The sequence below is a fragment of the Lycorma delicatula genome, chromosome 7 (assembly GCF_047948215.1).
Source record: "Lycorma delicatula isolate Av1 chromosome 7, ASM4794821v1, whole genome shotgun sequence".
Classification (NCBI taxonomy): domain Eukaryota; kingdom Metazoa; phylum Arthropoda; class Insecta; order Hemiptera; family Fulgoridae; genus Lycorma; species Lycorma delicatula.
This window is the reverse complement of record NC_134461.1, coordinates 86,981,114-86,998,934: the sequence shown is the minus strand read 5'-3', so window position 1 is coordinate 86,998,934 and position 17,821 is coordinate 86,981,114. Positions and strand designations below refer to the sequence as shown.

Below are 17,821 nucleotides of genomic sequence, written 5' to 3'. Positions count from 1 at the left end.
TTTTGTAAGGTTTCATAAAAATAAGGTTACCAGCAATATATTAAAATTGTCTGTGAAAACTCATGTTGTATGTATATGCACCAGCAATTAAAACATTATCTGTAAAACAAATTAAAATAAAATTACTATTATACTTACTAGCTACTATTCCAATTAAAATATAATATTATTACATTAAAACAATATTATAATAACTGTTAAAAATATGATACTAACATGTGCTTTAGACAGAAGAGTTACTGATGATCCAGGAGCAATATCATTTATTAAAAGAACATTGTAATCTGGACATTGATGATGTAACATACTACATGGAAACAACTGTCCACTACTTTTACGGCTGAATGCAGTCATCAATTCATATAAAACTTTAATAGTCATTGGACTCAGTGTTATATCAAACTGATCTCTTGATTCTATAAGTACATAAGTAGACAAACGATCAACAGACTCAGTTTCTAATCCAGAATCAACTGAATCACCTGAAATCAGCATCAAAATAATAAATTATAAGCCACGACTAAATGAAATTAAAAAATTCAATTTTATGTGTAGTTTTTTTTAATAATACTCCCTCACAAGTTTTTAAGTCTAATTTTACAGTTTGGCAGATGATTTTATTCAAAATTAAGTGGACCATTCCAGGGATAATGCTTTAAATTTGCCCTAACTATTCAATACTATTTAGAATCCATTTAAAGTAATATCTTTAAATGAGTATCAATCTAGTACCTACAGTATTGGAGAACAACTAAATACTACACTGATTTTTCAAACAAATACTGATATACATTTTTTTATAAAACACACAAAATGGCAGATATGAAGGAAAACAGAGGGGAAATTACCATTTTTTTTTTAACAGCTAGGTATACTTTTATAATTGTCACTTTTTAACAGTCATTTATAGCCTACATATAAATAAATTATATATATATATATATATATACGCTGTATGCCATTATATTTATTGCTTTGATTTTAGTTTGTTAGAATTAATTATATATAAAATCAAGACTTATGGTTGCAAACAATTAATGTTTGGAGCACATAAACAAACTGAACTCAGAACCACCTGGATAAAAGAAAAGATGCTACCATTTTTTTACATAGTTCAGTAAAATATTGCTAATCTACTGTCTGTTATCTTTTAACTTTATTTGTACTTTGTCGGTAGGTATTTTTTAGTTATACTTGCACTGGTTTGTTGTTTGTTTGTCACTGTGACTGGAAATGTTGGTTTTCTATAAATTTTTAATTTTAATTAATTTTATATACTGATACAGTTTATAAATGACATTAACTGATATTATAATTAGCTGCTGAAAAAGGTGAGCAGGATTCAGTGAATTGCACCTGGCATTGTTAATATGATAATATCTTGTTTATTGAATACGGCTTTGGCTGTGACATTTTACTTTATTTCACACCCATCAATTTCTAGGATGTTAAAATATTCCAAGCAATGCAGAGCCAGCCGGTTGTAAAGCATATAATTTATTGTTTTACCCAAGATTAAATTTTTTTGTCACATTGATATACAGGAAATTTATTCTGTTATCGCCAAGATAGGCATTTTGGCATCAAGCCCCGGTTAGCTTAGATATTTGCTGTTAGGTTGAGAATGGATGTGTAGAGAACTCTGTGATGGAGCTGCAGTATGGGAGGGTGTAGGCGACCTTGCTTCCAAAGGTGGACCAGAGCAGTGAGAGGGTATGTTTTTATTACAGGCTTAATAAATTTGTTAATTAGTTTCTTGATTTTTAAGTAAATCAAGAGGAATTTGTGTAAATTAAATTGCAGGACAAAATTGTCATTTTTGCGATCTATACTTGTTTTGTTGGTATGAGTATAGTGTTTTTGGTGTTTAAAAACCCAGTCAAATAATGATCTAGGTGCAAAATCTAACTGAAGTTAGATATAGGAAGAGTGTTTATGTGAAACCTTCAGTGTTAGAGGAAGGCATGAGGGTGGTATTTCCATGAATCAATTAATCTGGTAGTTTAGGGTTATAAGTTATGGTAGATGGTCGTGGTTGGAAGAGGCCGTATGAAGGTGATATAGTAGGTTGTGTAAATACATTGATGGAAATGTCTGATGAGGCATTTTCATTGGTGGCAAATCTGAAAAAGACCAAACTGATGACAGTATTGTGTTGTCAATTTTAGAGGGTTTATAAAACAACCTTAATTACATAAAAGTAAAATCAGAGCTAAGAACACAGGGGATAGTTTGGTGACTGGGGTCATCACAAAGCAGGTATCTTCCCCTATGGGGGTCAGGATGTTGATACAATTTATTGTTTTACCCAAGATGTAAAATCTTTTTCTTTGTGACATTGATATACAAGAAATTTATTCTGGAATTAGTTAATGTCTTCAATCATGGTATGACAAGTTTATAGATGTTATTGAGTTTGCTGCGTATTACTTAACATAATGAATTAATCTGAAAATTTTTAATTAAATGTATGCCATCTGCTTACATAATCTTAAGGTTTATTTTATGATTATTTATGATATTAAAAATGATTAATTTATTCCATTTGTTGTAAAATATTATACTATTTAATGGAAAATCTATTGTTAAGCCTTCATTTTAATGGTTATTACTTTTACAATAAAGAAACTAATTTCATATGTCATTAAATACATATACATATGAAATTTCCTGTTAAGGGAACATTAAATGTAATTTAAAAGTTAATAACTCAATTATATCAATGTCAAACAATATCACAGTTAATACTATAATTTTTAAATCATATTTATTTTTAATCTTTCAAAGGAAATGGAAGTATTCGTCAAAAATTATGTGTCATGCAAATATTTGGGAAAACACAAAGCACTCAACAATTTAAAACAGTTTTTTAATTGGCCAATTATAACTTAATTTTTAAAAAATTTCATTAAATAATTTTGTAATTTAAAAAACAATTAAAGAATAAATAAGAAATTTCCATAATATATAAACCAAAACTAAAACTATTTTTTAAAAAATCATCAATAAATTGACAGGCAAAATAAATTACAATAAAATTACTTACTGATAATGGAACAATGCAAAAATTTATATAATTCTATAAGAATTGTGATAATATATGCAAATCAGTTAATAAAAAGAAAAAAGTGCTGTTTGTATGACAATAGTGTGTCTCAGTCTCCTGGATCAATTTTTAGAATGGTACACTTATACTTTGTATAAAAAGATAATTTCAATTGAGCATTTTTTTTTTGAATTCTGGTAACCTAATTGAGAATTAGAATCCTGTTTATTTATTTTACTAGCATTGCATAGCATTCATCACTTTCAGCAAATTTCAGTTACAAATGACATTTAAACAAAAACTGCTAAATATATAAATTAAAATATCATACATAAAACATTTCAACTACAAAAAACAAAGATAATTAAACCACTGCTAACATATAACCCCATTAAAGAGTAGAACTGTTATAAATTAATTTTTCAAGACTGGTTTAAATTTTCTATCATATGATTAGTTACTTAAAACATGATAGTCTACGAAAAGAATGTGCAATTTATTCCTTTATCAAGTACTGTGTATCAAATTTATTAAGTTTTGGTAAGAACTGTTAAGCTGATTTTAGACATACTAGTAAAAATTGTTATCTGAAATATCGTCTTTAACCATTTGAGTTTTACTGTAAAATGTCAGTCATCTCCAGTCTTAAAATGCCAGCAGTCTTATTGAAAAAATGTTAATTATTATTTTTTTTTAATTTGCAAATATTACATTAACTTTTTTTAAATTAAAAAAAATTAAATTCCTTAATTTTAATTAAAACATATTCTTTTCTTAATTAATTTCCTTCAATAAAATTTAAAAAAAACCAAATTTTTTTACATAATTTATTGATTTTTTTCACTTTGTCTTGAAAAATTAGACATGAGATTATTCTGAAAACATAAATGTGAGGTTTCATTTAAAAGCTACATCACTTTTGAATATAAAACCAATTTTTTTTCAGGTTTCTAGTATAAGTTCTATTTTTTTTTTTTAATTAATCTAATTTTTTATTAATATTATTACATTAGCAAAAATTAGTAACAGCCTCAGTAAAAAAAAATAAAATAAACATTCAGATTGTTTCAATGCATTTTTTATTTTACTGCACACATATAAACATTCTGAACAAATATGTTCAGGATTCAGTTTACCATGTACTGTAATTCTTTTTTATGTTTTTCATACTGAAATGTCAATTTTTTATTTTTCTCCTGATATTTTACTAACTTCATTATACATAGCCTTTGTATCATTTCAACAGTGATTTTTGAAAAAAAGTTTCTCTTTTCATCAAAAGTTTTTTCTCAGAACAATGTCAGCTATTGCCTATAACAGCATAATCAATATACTTCACTGTTAGCTGGTGCACAGTATCAATGGTGAATAACAGTTCATAAGAAAAATATACAACTATAAAAAATAAGAAAAAGATTTTATTTTAAACTATGATACAAGGGTCATTCAATAAGTCCTTAGAAAATTCAAGAGAGCACTTGTAGTATCGAAAACGGTTTGCTTTTAGTAAGCCGTCATTTGTTGCTAGAGTGCAGTTAAAGTTTCAGTTATATCCATCACATAGTTTCGTTGTCATAATCGACTGAAGCAATAAGTTATTACTTATTTAGAAAAATGGAAAAATGTGAGTTTTGCGTGGTTATTAAACATTTATATTTAAAATGCTTAACACCGAAAGAGATCATTAAAGATTATTAAATGACTTATGTTCTGAACTGTTTGATATAAAATAAAAAATAATGTTAAAATTAATGTTCATATAACAGGAATGCAATCTCTCAAGGGATTAAACTTAATAATTTACAAGCACACAACAAAATTACATAAATAATACAATAAATTATATAATTTTAAAATAATACAGATTATTAAATACTAACTTGATTTTCATTTCTATAGGTAGTAAAACAGTTAATAATTGCAACTACTTTAAATATTTAAAAACAAGAGAAATTAATTTTTGATTTTGAATTTGATATTCTACAAATTTATAATTATTCATTTAAATTCAAGATATGGAGTCAATTAAAATTTTTGCAAAAAGTAGAATTTCTGCAAATGATTTTCAATAAACTTTTTTATTAAATTATTTTGATGTAAATAAAAATTTTCTCATTGTTAAACTACAAAAGGGGTATGATAAGTAATGCACATTTACATGTGGGTAGATGAACTAAACATACAGTGTTGTGTTCTGCCATTTTGTAGCTAGGTTCGTGCATGATAAACATGCCAAGTCTCATTGAATTCTCTTCTCAGATTCTTTATCAACAGGATAAATCTCGGATTTTTCTATGGAGTTTCAGTGTGACTGCTATTAATTCATTTAAAATAATGTGCAGTAATTTAATTTTAATCAACCAAAAAAGTGAACCCTAGTGGCATTCATCATCATTTACTAGCCATTCATAATAACAAAATTATAGATCAACTACTGTAAGACAGAATTTCACACAATGAAAGCCGATAACATGAATATTGAGAATGAACCTCAAAAACCCCCAACCACAGTGACTGACCAGTTACTGTGAAGCTGGGAAAACTGTGAATTCTGCACGGCACATACACACATTACCACACTTGAGCAGACATGGATCCTATTAGAAAATCCATTCAACCTATCAATCCTATTACACTATTGCTCTTGTCAAGTTGAAATTCAAACCCATTCCACATCCTCTACACTCACCAAATTTTTGTCCTATGAATTTCACTTCTTGTCAGATTTAAATAAGGATCTCAAGGGCATTCATTCCACCATGGATAATGAAATGTCATGGATCAGGAAAGATGGCTGGAATTCTTTACCAACAAGGTGAGAAAACCGATTTACTATTGGGAGAAATGTATAATTATAAATGGTGGCCATATTAAAATGTAAAGACAGCATAGACCCAGTAAAATGTAGTTTCATGCCTTTTTTTATTTATTTCGATATACCTTCCCATTTGTGAGTTATTAGTAAGTATGCATTACTTTTCGCCTCATAAAATCAAAATGGTACAGAAAAAAAAGAAAGCAATACTTAACAAAAAACAAAATCACAACATAATAAAAATGTGCAAACACAATAAGATTAAACAAACCATTTAACACCTTACAATGTTTTTTCAAGAAAACAGCTCGTTCATCTCTGCCAATTATAGTGCCAGCACTAACACTAACAGATTCAATTTCTGAAGCATCTTCTGTATCACCTGATGGTTCTGCGCCGCTTGATTCATCAGACTCTGAATCTTCACCCTCACTGCTGTCACTATACATCATAATAAGAAATTATACAATATTCAATTAAATATCAAGTGAAAGTGCAATGCTTTTGTCATCAGTCATTTTATTAATGTGATAAAACCCCATTCAGTGTAGTTCTGAGCAAAGACAACAATAACAAAACATATTTACTGCATTTTACATCATCTATTATTCTTAATATATTTTTAAATTTATCATCCTTTAGACACTTTATGCTCTACATTTCCTTCTACTTTTCATTACTATTATTATTTGAAATTGGATTTTCCCCTTGAAATGGACCAGTATAATCAGAATTGCTTTTGTAATTTATATATATTAATATGTAATAGATAAATAAACAATGTATCTTAATTTTCTACTGAATCACTATTTAGATTTCATTAATATTCAAAATTATATTCTGAACCTCTATGTTTTTAAATAAAACTGAATAACTATGAAACCTGAAGAAGTGACATACCAAGTTCGGTTTAAAAAGTAAAACTGCAAACAATCTGCAGATGTTTGCATTAAAATTGCATAGTTTTAATATATTAAAAAATATTATATTGTGTATAAGTGATATTGGAATCACATTATTAATACATGACTTTTATCTCATATAAATAAACATAAAAAGTAGGCTATTTTAAAAGCATTATAAAAAGTAATTTGCCAAAACGAATGCAGACATTCAGATGTATTTGCATATATAAAGATTTATTAATGGAAGATAAATAACAATCTCTTGAACATGATTATATGGAAATTGTTCTAAAGGATTCTTTCAAAGCTAATTTGCAGATTCTTCCTTAGTGGAACACGAGAATGAACAACCAGTATAACACTGTTATTAATAGCATTGGACTTAAAAATACATTAAGATGGATGCTATTATCAAAAATGCCACTAACAGCTCTGGTGAAGAAGAAGTATTAACTACAAAAGAATCCTCAGGAAAAACAATTCCATGTTATTTAAGAGTGAGCCATTAATAATTACTAATTTACAAAAATTCATAGAATTAAAAAACCTAAAATAAATTTGAATATTCATAAATTGCATTAATTAAAGATGGCATTACCCAGTAAATAAATGTCCAATGGCATTAGCTAATTTTTCCATTACTCCTTCTTCATTCTCTGAATCAGAAGAGTCTTCAGGGTAACCAACTAAACTTATTGAATCTGAAAAGAAGTTTTACATTATGTTCTCAAAAAAGAAAAAAGTAGAAGACTGTTCTCAATATAATAATATTCTTAAAACAGTTATTAATGTAGTAAATACCTAACACTAAGCAATAAAAATGCATTATTATACAACTTATTTTATGGCCAAAAAAACTGGAATAAGATGTTTTTATTTACAGATCAGCATGAAAAATTATATTTACAATTTAACAAAATAATAACAACCATTATTCACTTTCCAACTAACTGGAAATATATACCTCTGGACTACTCACAAGTGTTGAAGATAAGAGAGGAAAGAAGAAGAGATAAAACTAATACGCTAAAACAGGTATTTTAGCTTGTTCAAATAGCACATCTAAATGATGTTTTATTTGATTAGTATGCTGTTTTTGTTGGTTTATTATATTTTCAAATTTTGTATGTTAAAATGTATTGACTCTTGGACATCTACACACACATGCATGCGCGCATACACACACACACACACACACACACACACACACACACACACACACACACACACACACACAAACACACACACACACACACACACACACACACACACACAAATACATACAACCAACCATTAGATACAACAGAATCAACTTTTGCTTATTACCTTTTAAATACTGGAAATAGAAACAAAAACATTAACCAAATGTAAATTTTAAATGCAGCATACAGAATCCATGAACTCAACATAGCTGATCAATAAAAAATGTTCAGTCCCTAAATTTGACAAAAGTCTTGACATTATCTTCAGTACCACTGAGAAACAGTAACTTGATTTTTTTACTATTTAATAGCACTGCTTTACTGAAATTATGAATGAAACACCTTAAACTTGTGGAATTAAAATAACAAAATTTTATAAAGCATGAAAAAATGATGACCAGTTATTTCCAAGACAATAACCAATATTACTTAAAAAATGTATAGCATATTTATTTTATAAACGTGCTAAATCCTATCCAGTGATGAAAATACAGTTATTGTAATTTACTCATTGTACATCCAAAGCTTTTAATTTTAAATGTTAGATTTTGAAATGCTGCCCATCTCATTTTCAATTTTTATCCCAAGAAGTCTTGGTCTAATCTTGCTGTCAACAAGTAAGCCTTGATTACAGCAAAGAAAATGTTTTATTTTTAGGCAGTAATCTTCACTTATTGTGTTTAAAAACTGAAAATGTAACTGATGTTAAATGAAAATATTTCATTCACTTTTAGGCAGTCAGTTTTTTCTTGAAATAAAAATTGATGATATTCATTTTGGTTACTGTCGTCTCAACTAAACTGATTAATTAAAATGGTTAATCATCAGATTAAATTAAATTTTTCTTGGGTGATCAGATTAAATGAGTCAAAGTTATATAATTAACTAATCATATTAACATAACATGGAGAGTTTTCTGGATTTAGGCTACCCAAACTTTTCAGTTCAAAACAAAGATGAGACGCCCTGGTTGATTTATATAATCTCAAGTTGGCTTTTATTTCTTATAACTCATACAACTTTATTTTTGTTCTTTAAATTATATCACTAACAAAAAAAAAAAATCTTCTGCTTCACAGATTTGTTGATTTTTTTCGACAGGTAAGAAAATTATAAACAAGACTTTAATTTTTAAAATGATCCAAATTAAAAAAAAATTATTAGCTGACAACAAGATAGAATTAAAAAAAGGAAGTTTTCATTCAATTCATATGTATTTTTGTTATGAGATTTCAAGCCTTAATTTTTATCAAATGCACTGATTTTAGTGAATCCTTTGTAATTCTGGTAAACAGTGTAAGTTTCTAAGATAACTAAGTAGAAGTTTTCTTAGTACACTTTTAATTACTAAGTTTGTAACAGGCGGAAGACTAAATACAAGACAGAAAAGAAGTCATAAAAACCAAACAAAGTTCTCTAAACTGTTTTGCTCACATTTTTGAAAATGTAAGTCAGAGATGGACTTCACTGACTGACAGGACTGTTTATGGTTACAGCTACCATTACACATCACAAAAATAAAATAGCAGGTTGCCTACAGTATGGTTTACAGCTACCTTTTCTGATAATAATCCGATTCAATGCTGATAATCCTTTTTGTCAGAAACTAGGATTTATTTATTTATTTTATAAACATTACTTAATTATTACAGATATATAATATAATGTGTTGGCTAATAAATAAAACTGAAGAGCAATTAAACCTTACCAATAGCATTTTTCTTCTGATTATGAAATGTTTCTGGATCTCTTCTCCTAATAAATGTCATTGTTTCAGGTTCCATTTCATCCGCAGATGTTTCAGATTCATCATCACCAGCAATATCCTTTAATGAAGTACTGCGCTGATCTTTAACACGATTGTTTCCATTATTACCATCAATACCATGTTCTGTTCTAGATGAAATCATATATGCTTTTGCTTGGAACACCTAATAATTACAAGAATTTAAAAAAAAAACATAAATAATTGGAAAAATTACTAAGAATAAAAAAATAGTGAATTAAACATATAAAATTAGATATACTTACTTTAAACAGCATTTCCCAAGGCCTTGCAACATTAGGTTCCTCAATAACTGGTTCAATCAGCGGTTCCCAAGCACCCACACTTCCATTATAACAAGATGCTTGCAATTTCAATTCACCTAAATTTCCAAAAAAATAATTCAATTTAAACAATTTTTTTAAATTACTAAAATAAAAAAAAATTAAAACTAAAAAACCAGTAGTTTAGCGTTCATGTCATTTACACATTAATTATAATTTATTTTTAGTTTTCACTCATACAACTTATATAACTGTACTAAAAAAAAAAAAACATTCCAGCCTTGATATATGAACTACTTTTCCACTTGTAGGGTAGAATAGTAGACACTTGTAGAGTAGGGTAGAAAATTTTGTGCTATATACTTAAGTGGGAAAGGAATTGTCAGAGTAAGGTGTGCAGAGTAAAAAATATAAAATTGATTCTCCTAATATCAGTTTATTCTTGGGAGAGTCTAAAACCTTAGAAAATTTGATCATTCTTTAATAGTTTTTTTCAGGAAAGGAAATGAAGAATATATTTCCTCAGAAAATCTACCAATAGTAGCTATAAACTGTGTAATACTCAAAGGTTAACAATCTTTAAGGTCTTATTATGCAAGATGTATAACATTCAATTATTTGGTACCCCCAAAAACTACTTAAAAAATTCTCCTTTAGAAATCATTTTTTGGTTTGGGCTCTATACACATATGGCAGCACCTACATTTTGTTTATATGGCTATCTGCTTCTCAATGCCCCACAAATTCTTATCGACTACAGTCTCACGATTCCTAGAAAGAAACAAGAAAATATAAAAACAGAATTAATCAACTTCTTACCTTTCATGTGTAAAGCTGTAGACCAATCATGCACACTAGCTTCAATGATAGTTTTTAATAACACTACTGGAATTTTGTGGCCAGCACTTTCCAATTCAAAAACAACACATATTTTTGGAGCAGAGATGGTACAAATTTCACTAAATTGTGGCCGGCAAGCTCTTCTAAACCCTGCATCATCTAGATAAAAACACAAACAGAATGTAAAATTAAACAGAAATGATACTGAAAAAATATATTAAATTCATAATATTTACGACTTAAATTATCTTACGTTTTGTTGTAATTATTTATTAAGTCTTCAATTCAGCAATTTCAAATTTTTTAAACTGAAATAACTTTAGATCTTATCATGTTATTTGTGACTGCCTAACAACAACTTTATGAAGTGAATAACATTTTTGTAATTAGTCACTTGAATAATTATTTGCAACCTTGTTCCTTTATATTTAGCAATGATCTTTATATCTCCATATATGTGCTTCTTTCTATATCTTCAATTATGTATTCTAAACTTTGCCTCTCCTTACAGCTTTTTATCAAGTATAATTAATTTTTTCCAGTACCAGAATAACTGACGATAGATGTCTTGATAAAATATATGCTACATGTTGTATCTAAACAGTGTATGTAGGTGATATAAACAAAATACTCTATGCTTTGTTTTTAAGGGTATGTGAAGAGTGAAGTTGTCTTCTTCATTAAACTAACTATACTGTTGTACTTTAGCATGCCAAGCTATCAAAATCCCAGGCCAATATTAATATCATATATAATATACTGTAGACACTATCATTCTGTTCACCACAAAGACTGGTCATATAATGAACATAATTACTTATAAAGATAGCAATTCTGGCTAGAGCTGCTTTAGCATACAAAACAGGATTAAGAAGATGTCCAGATAGTAAAAAGCATCAAGTTAATTAACTTTTTCCTTTAAGAAACAAATCATTATATGTTGTACACTGTCTCCATTCAGTAAGGGATCTTAATGTAAATAATCTTCAATTAATTTCTTGAAAGATTTTTTCACAAGTTTTGTTTTTCTCTATAATTCATCTTATTACTATAAAATAATCTCTAACTTAATAGAAAAAAATTTGTAAATTTTAATGGTAAAATACAACCAACATTATAATCGTAATGAAAAGCTGTATTAGCTATAGGTTGGGAAAAGTCAACCAATACTCTAACTGGAAAAAACAACATTGAACTGAAAAAAAGATGTACTGAAATATGATGGTTAAAAAAGATAAATAATATAAAGAATTTTTTTGAAATCAAATAATGAAAGATAATGTTCTAGAAGATTTGTTAGGTTTTTATATAATTGTGTATTTATTTGTATTTAAAAAAACAACGATAATTATATTATTGGGTTATCAATATACAATAGATTTAAAAAATTTATATTGTCATTTATTATTAATGTAATATAGATTTGTTTTTACTGATAATCTCTTATTTATATTTTACTTTCCCATCTAGCGCTATGGCTATAGAAGGGAAAGCATTGTAATCAGTCGAATTTGGGCATATGCGGTTTTCACTGGATCTTGACATTTTGATACCTAAGGAATCCAAAAACCAGATGCAAATTTTCTGGATGTCTTAACAGAAAGATTTTTAATTTTATATTACTAAATTTTAAAAAAAATTTTGTTGATGAACAACGTATTGTGAGTATAATGAGTTATTAATGTTGCCTGAATTGTTATGACTACATTACTATACTTTCTTAATTCAATTTGACCAACAGTTTGGCCATAGTAAAATTGAACATTGGCAAGGAACATAATCCAGTTGCCATTGCAAGCCATTAAAATGGCCACCATCTGATATACAATTTATATATATATCAAATAACAACAAATTAACCACCAAACACAGTAACAGAAAAACATAAAAAACGTATACCAAAAGTTGACTTTCGCAAAATCCCACATCATCAGTTTGTACATAATTCTACAATTAAACCAAAAAACAAATAAAAACTTAAAAATTTTGAAAACAGTGTTTTTTTGGCAGTGAAGTTCTTTTTTTGTTTTTCAATTAATTGTACAATTATGTTATCGACGTGATGCGGGATCCTGTGAAAGCTGACTATTGGTATTAGTTTTTTCTGTTAATGGGTTTGGTGGTTAATTTTTTGTTTGAAGTTAATTGGCACAATGGTCAGTATGTTGATGAATTATTTGAATTTTCAGAAGATTATATATATATATATATATATATTGTGCTATAATATATAAAATAAACATATAACTAGTATGTTGATGAATTATTTGAATTTTAAGAAGATTTTATATATATATATATATATAACAAAATCAATTCTTTTTTTGTTATTGTATTTATCTTTATTCCCCCCCCCCCACCCCGCACCAATTAAGTCAAAGACAAAAGTATAACACAGTTTTCCGCCAACAGTACAGAATTCAACAATACCTCTTACCTTACACTTTTTGTTTTCCATTTGTGTTTGAACACAATATTTGACAAATAAATAAATATATATATATATACATTTTACGAATTGAAAAATAAAAATTTCAGAATTTTTAACATTTTTAGTGATGAATCATAGTTAATACAAATTGTCTGTTTATAGAATAAAATTCAGTTCAGTCAGTTTAATGAAATGCTTAATGAAAAAAAGTATCAATTTATATTAGAATGAAAAAATATTAAAATTAAAAACTAAAAATCAATGAATGAATTATTTAATTACCATTATGATTAGAAAATGTATATGGGCCAATCTTTTTAGGAGACCAAAGATCTTCAAGTTCACTGGCAAGGTGTAGTATATTTGCATCTATATCCAAATCTTCTGGTTGTACATGAAGATTAATTTCATCAATTAGCTGCAACATATACAGTCATAACACCAGATCAATATCTTTATAATTACTTATCTAATAAGGTCCTATCATGGATTTAAATATTATGGAAAATGGAACATGTACTTTAACAAGAACAATATAATTAATGGATTGATAATAATGAAATGGCTTATAAAATAAAATGATTAAAATAGTAACAGTTCTAATAAAAGGATATATGTACATATATGTCGAGTGCCATAACTATAATATTGTAGGGAATCTGACATACGTCACAAGTAACTCCAAAAATAACACAGATACAAATACCAATGCCAAAAACTATGAATACCAATACTGATACAAATAACCACAAATATCAATAATTCCATTCCAGACTTACAAGAAAAAATGAGGTGTGAAGTGGTTTCCCACTGCCTTCATCACTGAACCAAATATGCGGCTGCATGTCAACATACCAAGCCCACTAAATCACAGGTGATATTAAATTCTGCAAATGACTATCACTCCATTTATCACAGAGACCAGCTTTCTTTTTCTGTTTAGCCTATGGATCTACTACCGTAAGGTACTACTTCAGAGGATGAATGAGGATGATATGTATGAATGTAAATGAAGTGTAGTCTTGTACAGCCTCAGATTGACCATTCCTGAGATATGTGGTTAATTGAAACCCTACCCCCAAAGAACACCAATATCTACAATCTAATATTCAAATCCGTATAAAAGTAACTGCCTTTACTAGGATTTAAACCTTAGAACTCTTAACTTCAAAATCAGCTGATCTGTGATGACAAGTTCAGCACTAGACCAATCCGTTGGGTTACACAGAGACTAGCTGTACAGTAAACATCATTTCTTCCTGAGAAAGCAATAGCGACTCGTGTAACGGCATAATTTTAAATTAAGAAGTAAAACTTATCAAGTCAATACAAACAATAATTGGCAAAAAGTTCTGTTATTCCAATTTTTACTCACTTACCTTTTATAAGGTTTATCCATAAGTAAAATGTTTGCAAATGCTACTCGTGTAAGTATAATCTCTTTCTAATGATGCAAATTCACTATTGCATTAACTTAATTTGGGCCAAATTTTGTGGTTCAAAATACATAACTACTGTTTTCCTAAATGTTTAAAATGTATAAATAAATAGAAAATTCTTGTAAAATAAGTATTTTTAAATACATCTGGTTCTTAAATGCAAGAAAAGTTTATCTTGTAGAAATTTATAAGCAAACAAAGGAAGCTTATGGTTATTAGGTTACAAAAAAATTAAGTAAGAGAAAAATGTTGCATTATATTAAATAAGGGATAATGAAATCTTATGACACAGATTATTATGAAGCACAAAATTGAAAAATGAAAATTTACATGAAATTTGTATAAACAGATGATTTACTGTTGTTAATGGATTAAGTTTTTTTAGCATACTTGCAAGATCTCTTTTTTTTCTTCTTTTTTTTGTCTTCAGTCATTTGACTGGTTTGATGCAGCTCTCCAAGATTCCCTATCTAGTGCTAGTCGTTTCATTTCAGTATACCCTCTACATCCTACATCCCTAACAATTTGTTTTACATATTCCAAACGTGGCCTGCCTACACAATTTTTCCCTTCTACCTGTCCTTCCAAAATTAAAGCGACTATTCCAGGATGCCTTAGTATGTGGCCTATAAGTCTGTCTCTTCTTTTAACTATATTTTTCCAAATGCTTCTTTCTTCATCTATTTGCCGCAATACCTCCTCATTTGTCACTTTATCCACCCATTTGATTTTTAACATTCTCCTATAGCACCACATTTCAAAAGCTTCTAACCTTTTCTTCTCAGATACTCCGATTGTCCAAGTTTCACTTCCATATAAAGCGACACTCCAAACATACACTTTCAAAAATCTTTTCCTGACATTTAAATTAATTTTTGATGTAAACAACTTATATTTCTTACTGAAGGCTCGTTTAGCTTGTGCTATTCGGCATTTTATATCGCTCCTGCTTCGTCCATCTTTAGTAATTCTACTTCCCAAATAACAAAATTCTTCTACCTCCATAATCTTTTCTCCTCCTATTTTCACATTCAGTGGTCCATCTTTGTTATTTCTACTACATTTCATTACTTTTGTTTTGTTCTTGTTTATTTTCATGCGATAGTTCTTGCGTAGGACTTCATCTATGCCGTTCATTGTTTCTTCTAAATCCTTTTTATTCTCGGCTAGAATTACTATATCATCAGCAAATCGTATCATCTTTATCTTTTCACCTTGTACTGTTACTCCGAATCTAAATTGTTCTTTAACATCATTAACTGCTAGTTCCATGTAAAGATTAAAAAGTAACGGAGATAGAGAACATCCTTGTCGGACTCCCTTTCTTATTATGGCTTCTTTCTTATGTTCTTCAATTGCTACTGTTGCTGTTTGGTTCCTGTACATGTTAGCAATTGTTCTTCTATCTCTGTATTTGAACCCTAATTTTTTTTAAATGCTGAACATTTTATTCCAGTCTACGTTATCGAATGCCTTTTCTAGGTCTATAAACGCCAAGTATGTTGGTTTGTTTTTCTTTAATCTTCCTTCTACTATTAATCTGAGGCCTAAAATTGCTTCCCTTGTCCCTATACTTTTCCTGAAACCAAATTGGTCTTCTCCTAACACTTCCTCCACTCTCCTCTCAATTCTTCTGTATAGAATTCTAGTTAAGATTTTTGATGCATGACTAGTTAAACTAATTGTTCTGTATTCTTCACATTTATCTGCCCCTGATTTCTTTGGTATCATTACTATAACACTTTTTTTGAAGTCTGACGGAAATTCCCCTTTTTCATAAATATTACACACCAGTTTGTATAATCTATCAATCGCCTCCTCCCCTGCACTGCGCAGTAATTCTACGGGTATTCCGTCTATTCCAGGAGCCTTTCTGCCATTTAAATCTTTTAATGCTCTCTTAAATTCAGATCTCAGTATTGTTTCTCCCATTTCATCCTCCTCAACTTCTTCTTCTTCCTCTATAAAACCATTTTCTAATTCATTTCCTCCGTATAACTCTTCAATATATTCCACCCATCTATCGACTTTACCTTTCGTATTATATATAGGTGTACCATCTTTGTTTAACACATTATTAGATTTTAATTTATGTACCCCAAAATTTTCCTTAACTTTCCTGTATGCTCCGTCTATTTTACCAATGTTCATTTCTCTTTCCACTTCTGAACACTTTTCTTTAATCCACTCTTCTTTCGCCAGTTTGCACTTCCTGTTTATAGCATTTCTTAATTGCCGATAGTTCCTTTTACTTTCTTCATCACTAGCATTCTTATATTTTCTACGTTCATCCATCAGCTGCAATATATTGTCTGAAACCCAAGGTTTTCTACCAGTTCTCTTTATTCCGCCTAAGTTCGCTTCTGCTGATTTAAGAATTTCCTTTTTAACATTCTCCCATTCTTCTTCTACATTTTCTATCTTATCTTTTTTACTCAGACCTCTTGCGATGTCCTCCTCAAAAATCTTCTTTACCTCCTCTTCCTCAAGCTTCTCTAAATTCCACCGATTCATCTGACACATTTTCTTCAGGTTTTTAAACCCCAATCTACATTTCATTATCACCAAATTATGGTCGCTATCAATGTCTGCTCCAGGGTAAGTTTTGCAGTCCACGAGTTGATTTCTAAATCTTTGCTTAACCATGATATAATCTATCTGATACCTTGCAGTATCGCCTGCCTTTTTCCAAGTGTATATTCTTCTATTATGATTTTTAAATTGGGTGTTGGCAATTACTAAATTATACTTCGTGCAAAACTCTATAAGTCGGTCCCCTCTTTCATTCCTTTTGCCCAGCCCGTATTCACCCACTATATTTCCTTCCTTGCCTTTTCCAATGCTTGCATTCCAATCTCCAACTATTATTAAATTTTCATCTCCTTTTACGTGTTTAATTGCTTCATCAATCTCTTCGTATACACATTCTACCTCATCATCATCATGGGCGCTTGTAGGCATATAGACGTTAACAATCGTTGTCGGTTTAGGTTTTGAATTTATCCTTATTACAATGACTCTATCGCTATGCGTCTTGAAATACTCCACTCTCCTCCCTATTTTCTTGTTCATCACGAAACCTACTCCTGCCTGC

At 28.9% G+C, this 17,821-nt stretch overlaps 1 protein-coding gene across 1 annotated transcript in view; it reads right to left on the bottom strand.

Moving 5' to 3' along the window:
- The window catches only part of LOC142327391 (intermembrane lipid transfer protein VPS13A-like), a 250,261-nt gene that overhangs the window by 89,700 nt on the left and 142,740 nt on the right, over positions 1-17,821 (bottom strand). Inside the window, exons 32-38 of the mRNA XM_075370414.1 lie at positions 13,571-13,706; positions 10,837-11,016; positions 10,000-10,115; positions 9,677-9,899; positions 7,365-7,467; positions 6,148-6,302; positions 217-482 (exon numbers count right to left, since the gene is read on the bottom strand). Of these exons, the coding sequence (XP_075226529.1) occupies positions 217-482; positions 6,148-6,302; positions 7,365-7,467; positions 9,677-9,899; positions 10,000-10,115; positions 10,837-11,016; positions 13,571-13,706 (1,179 nt within the window). The remainder of the gene's footprint in view (positions 1-216; positions 483-6,147; positions 6,303-7,364; positions 7,468-9,676; positions 9,900-9,999; positions 10,116-10,836; positions 11,017-13,570; positions 13,707-17,821) is intronic.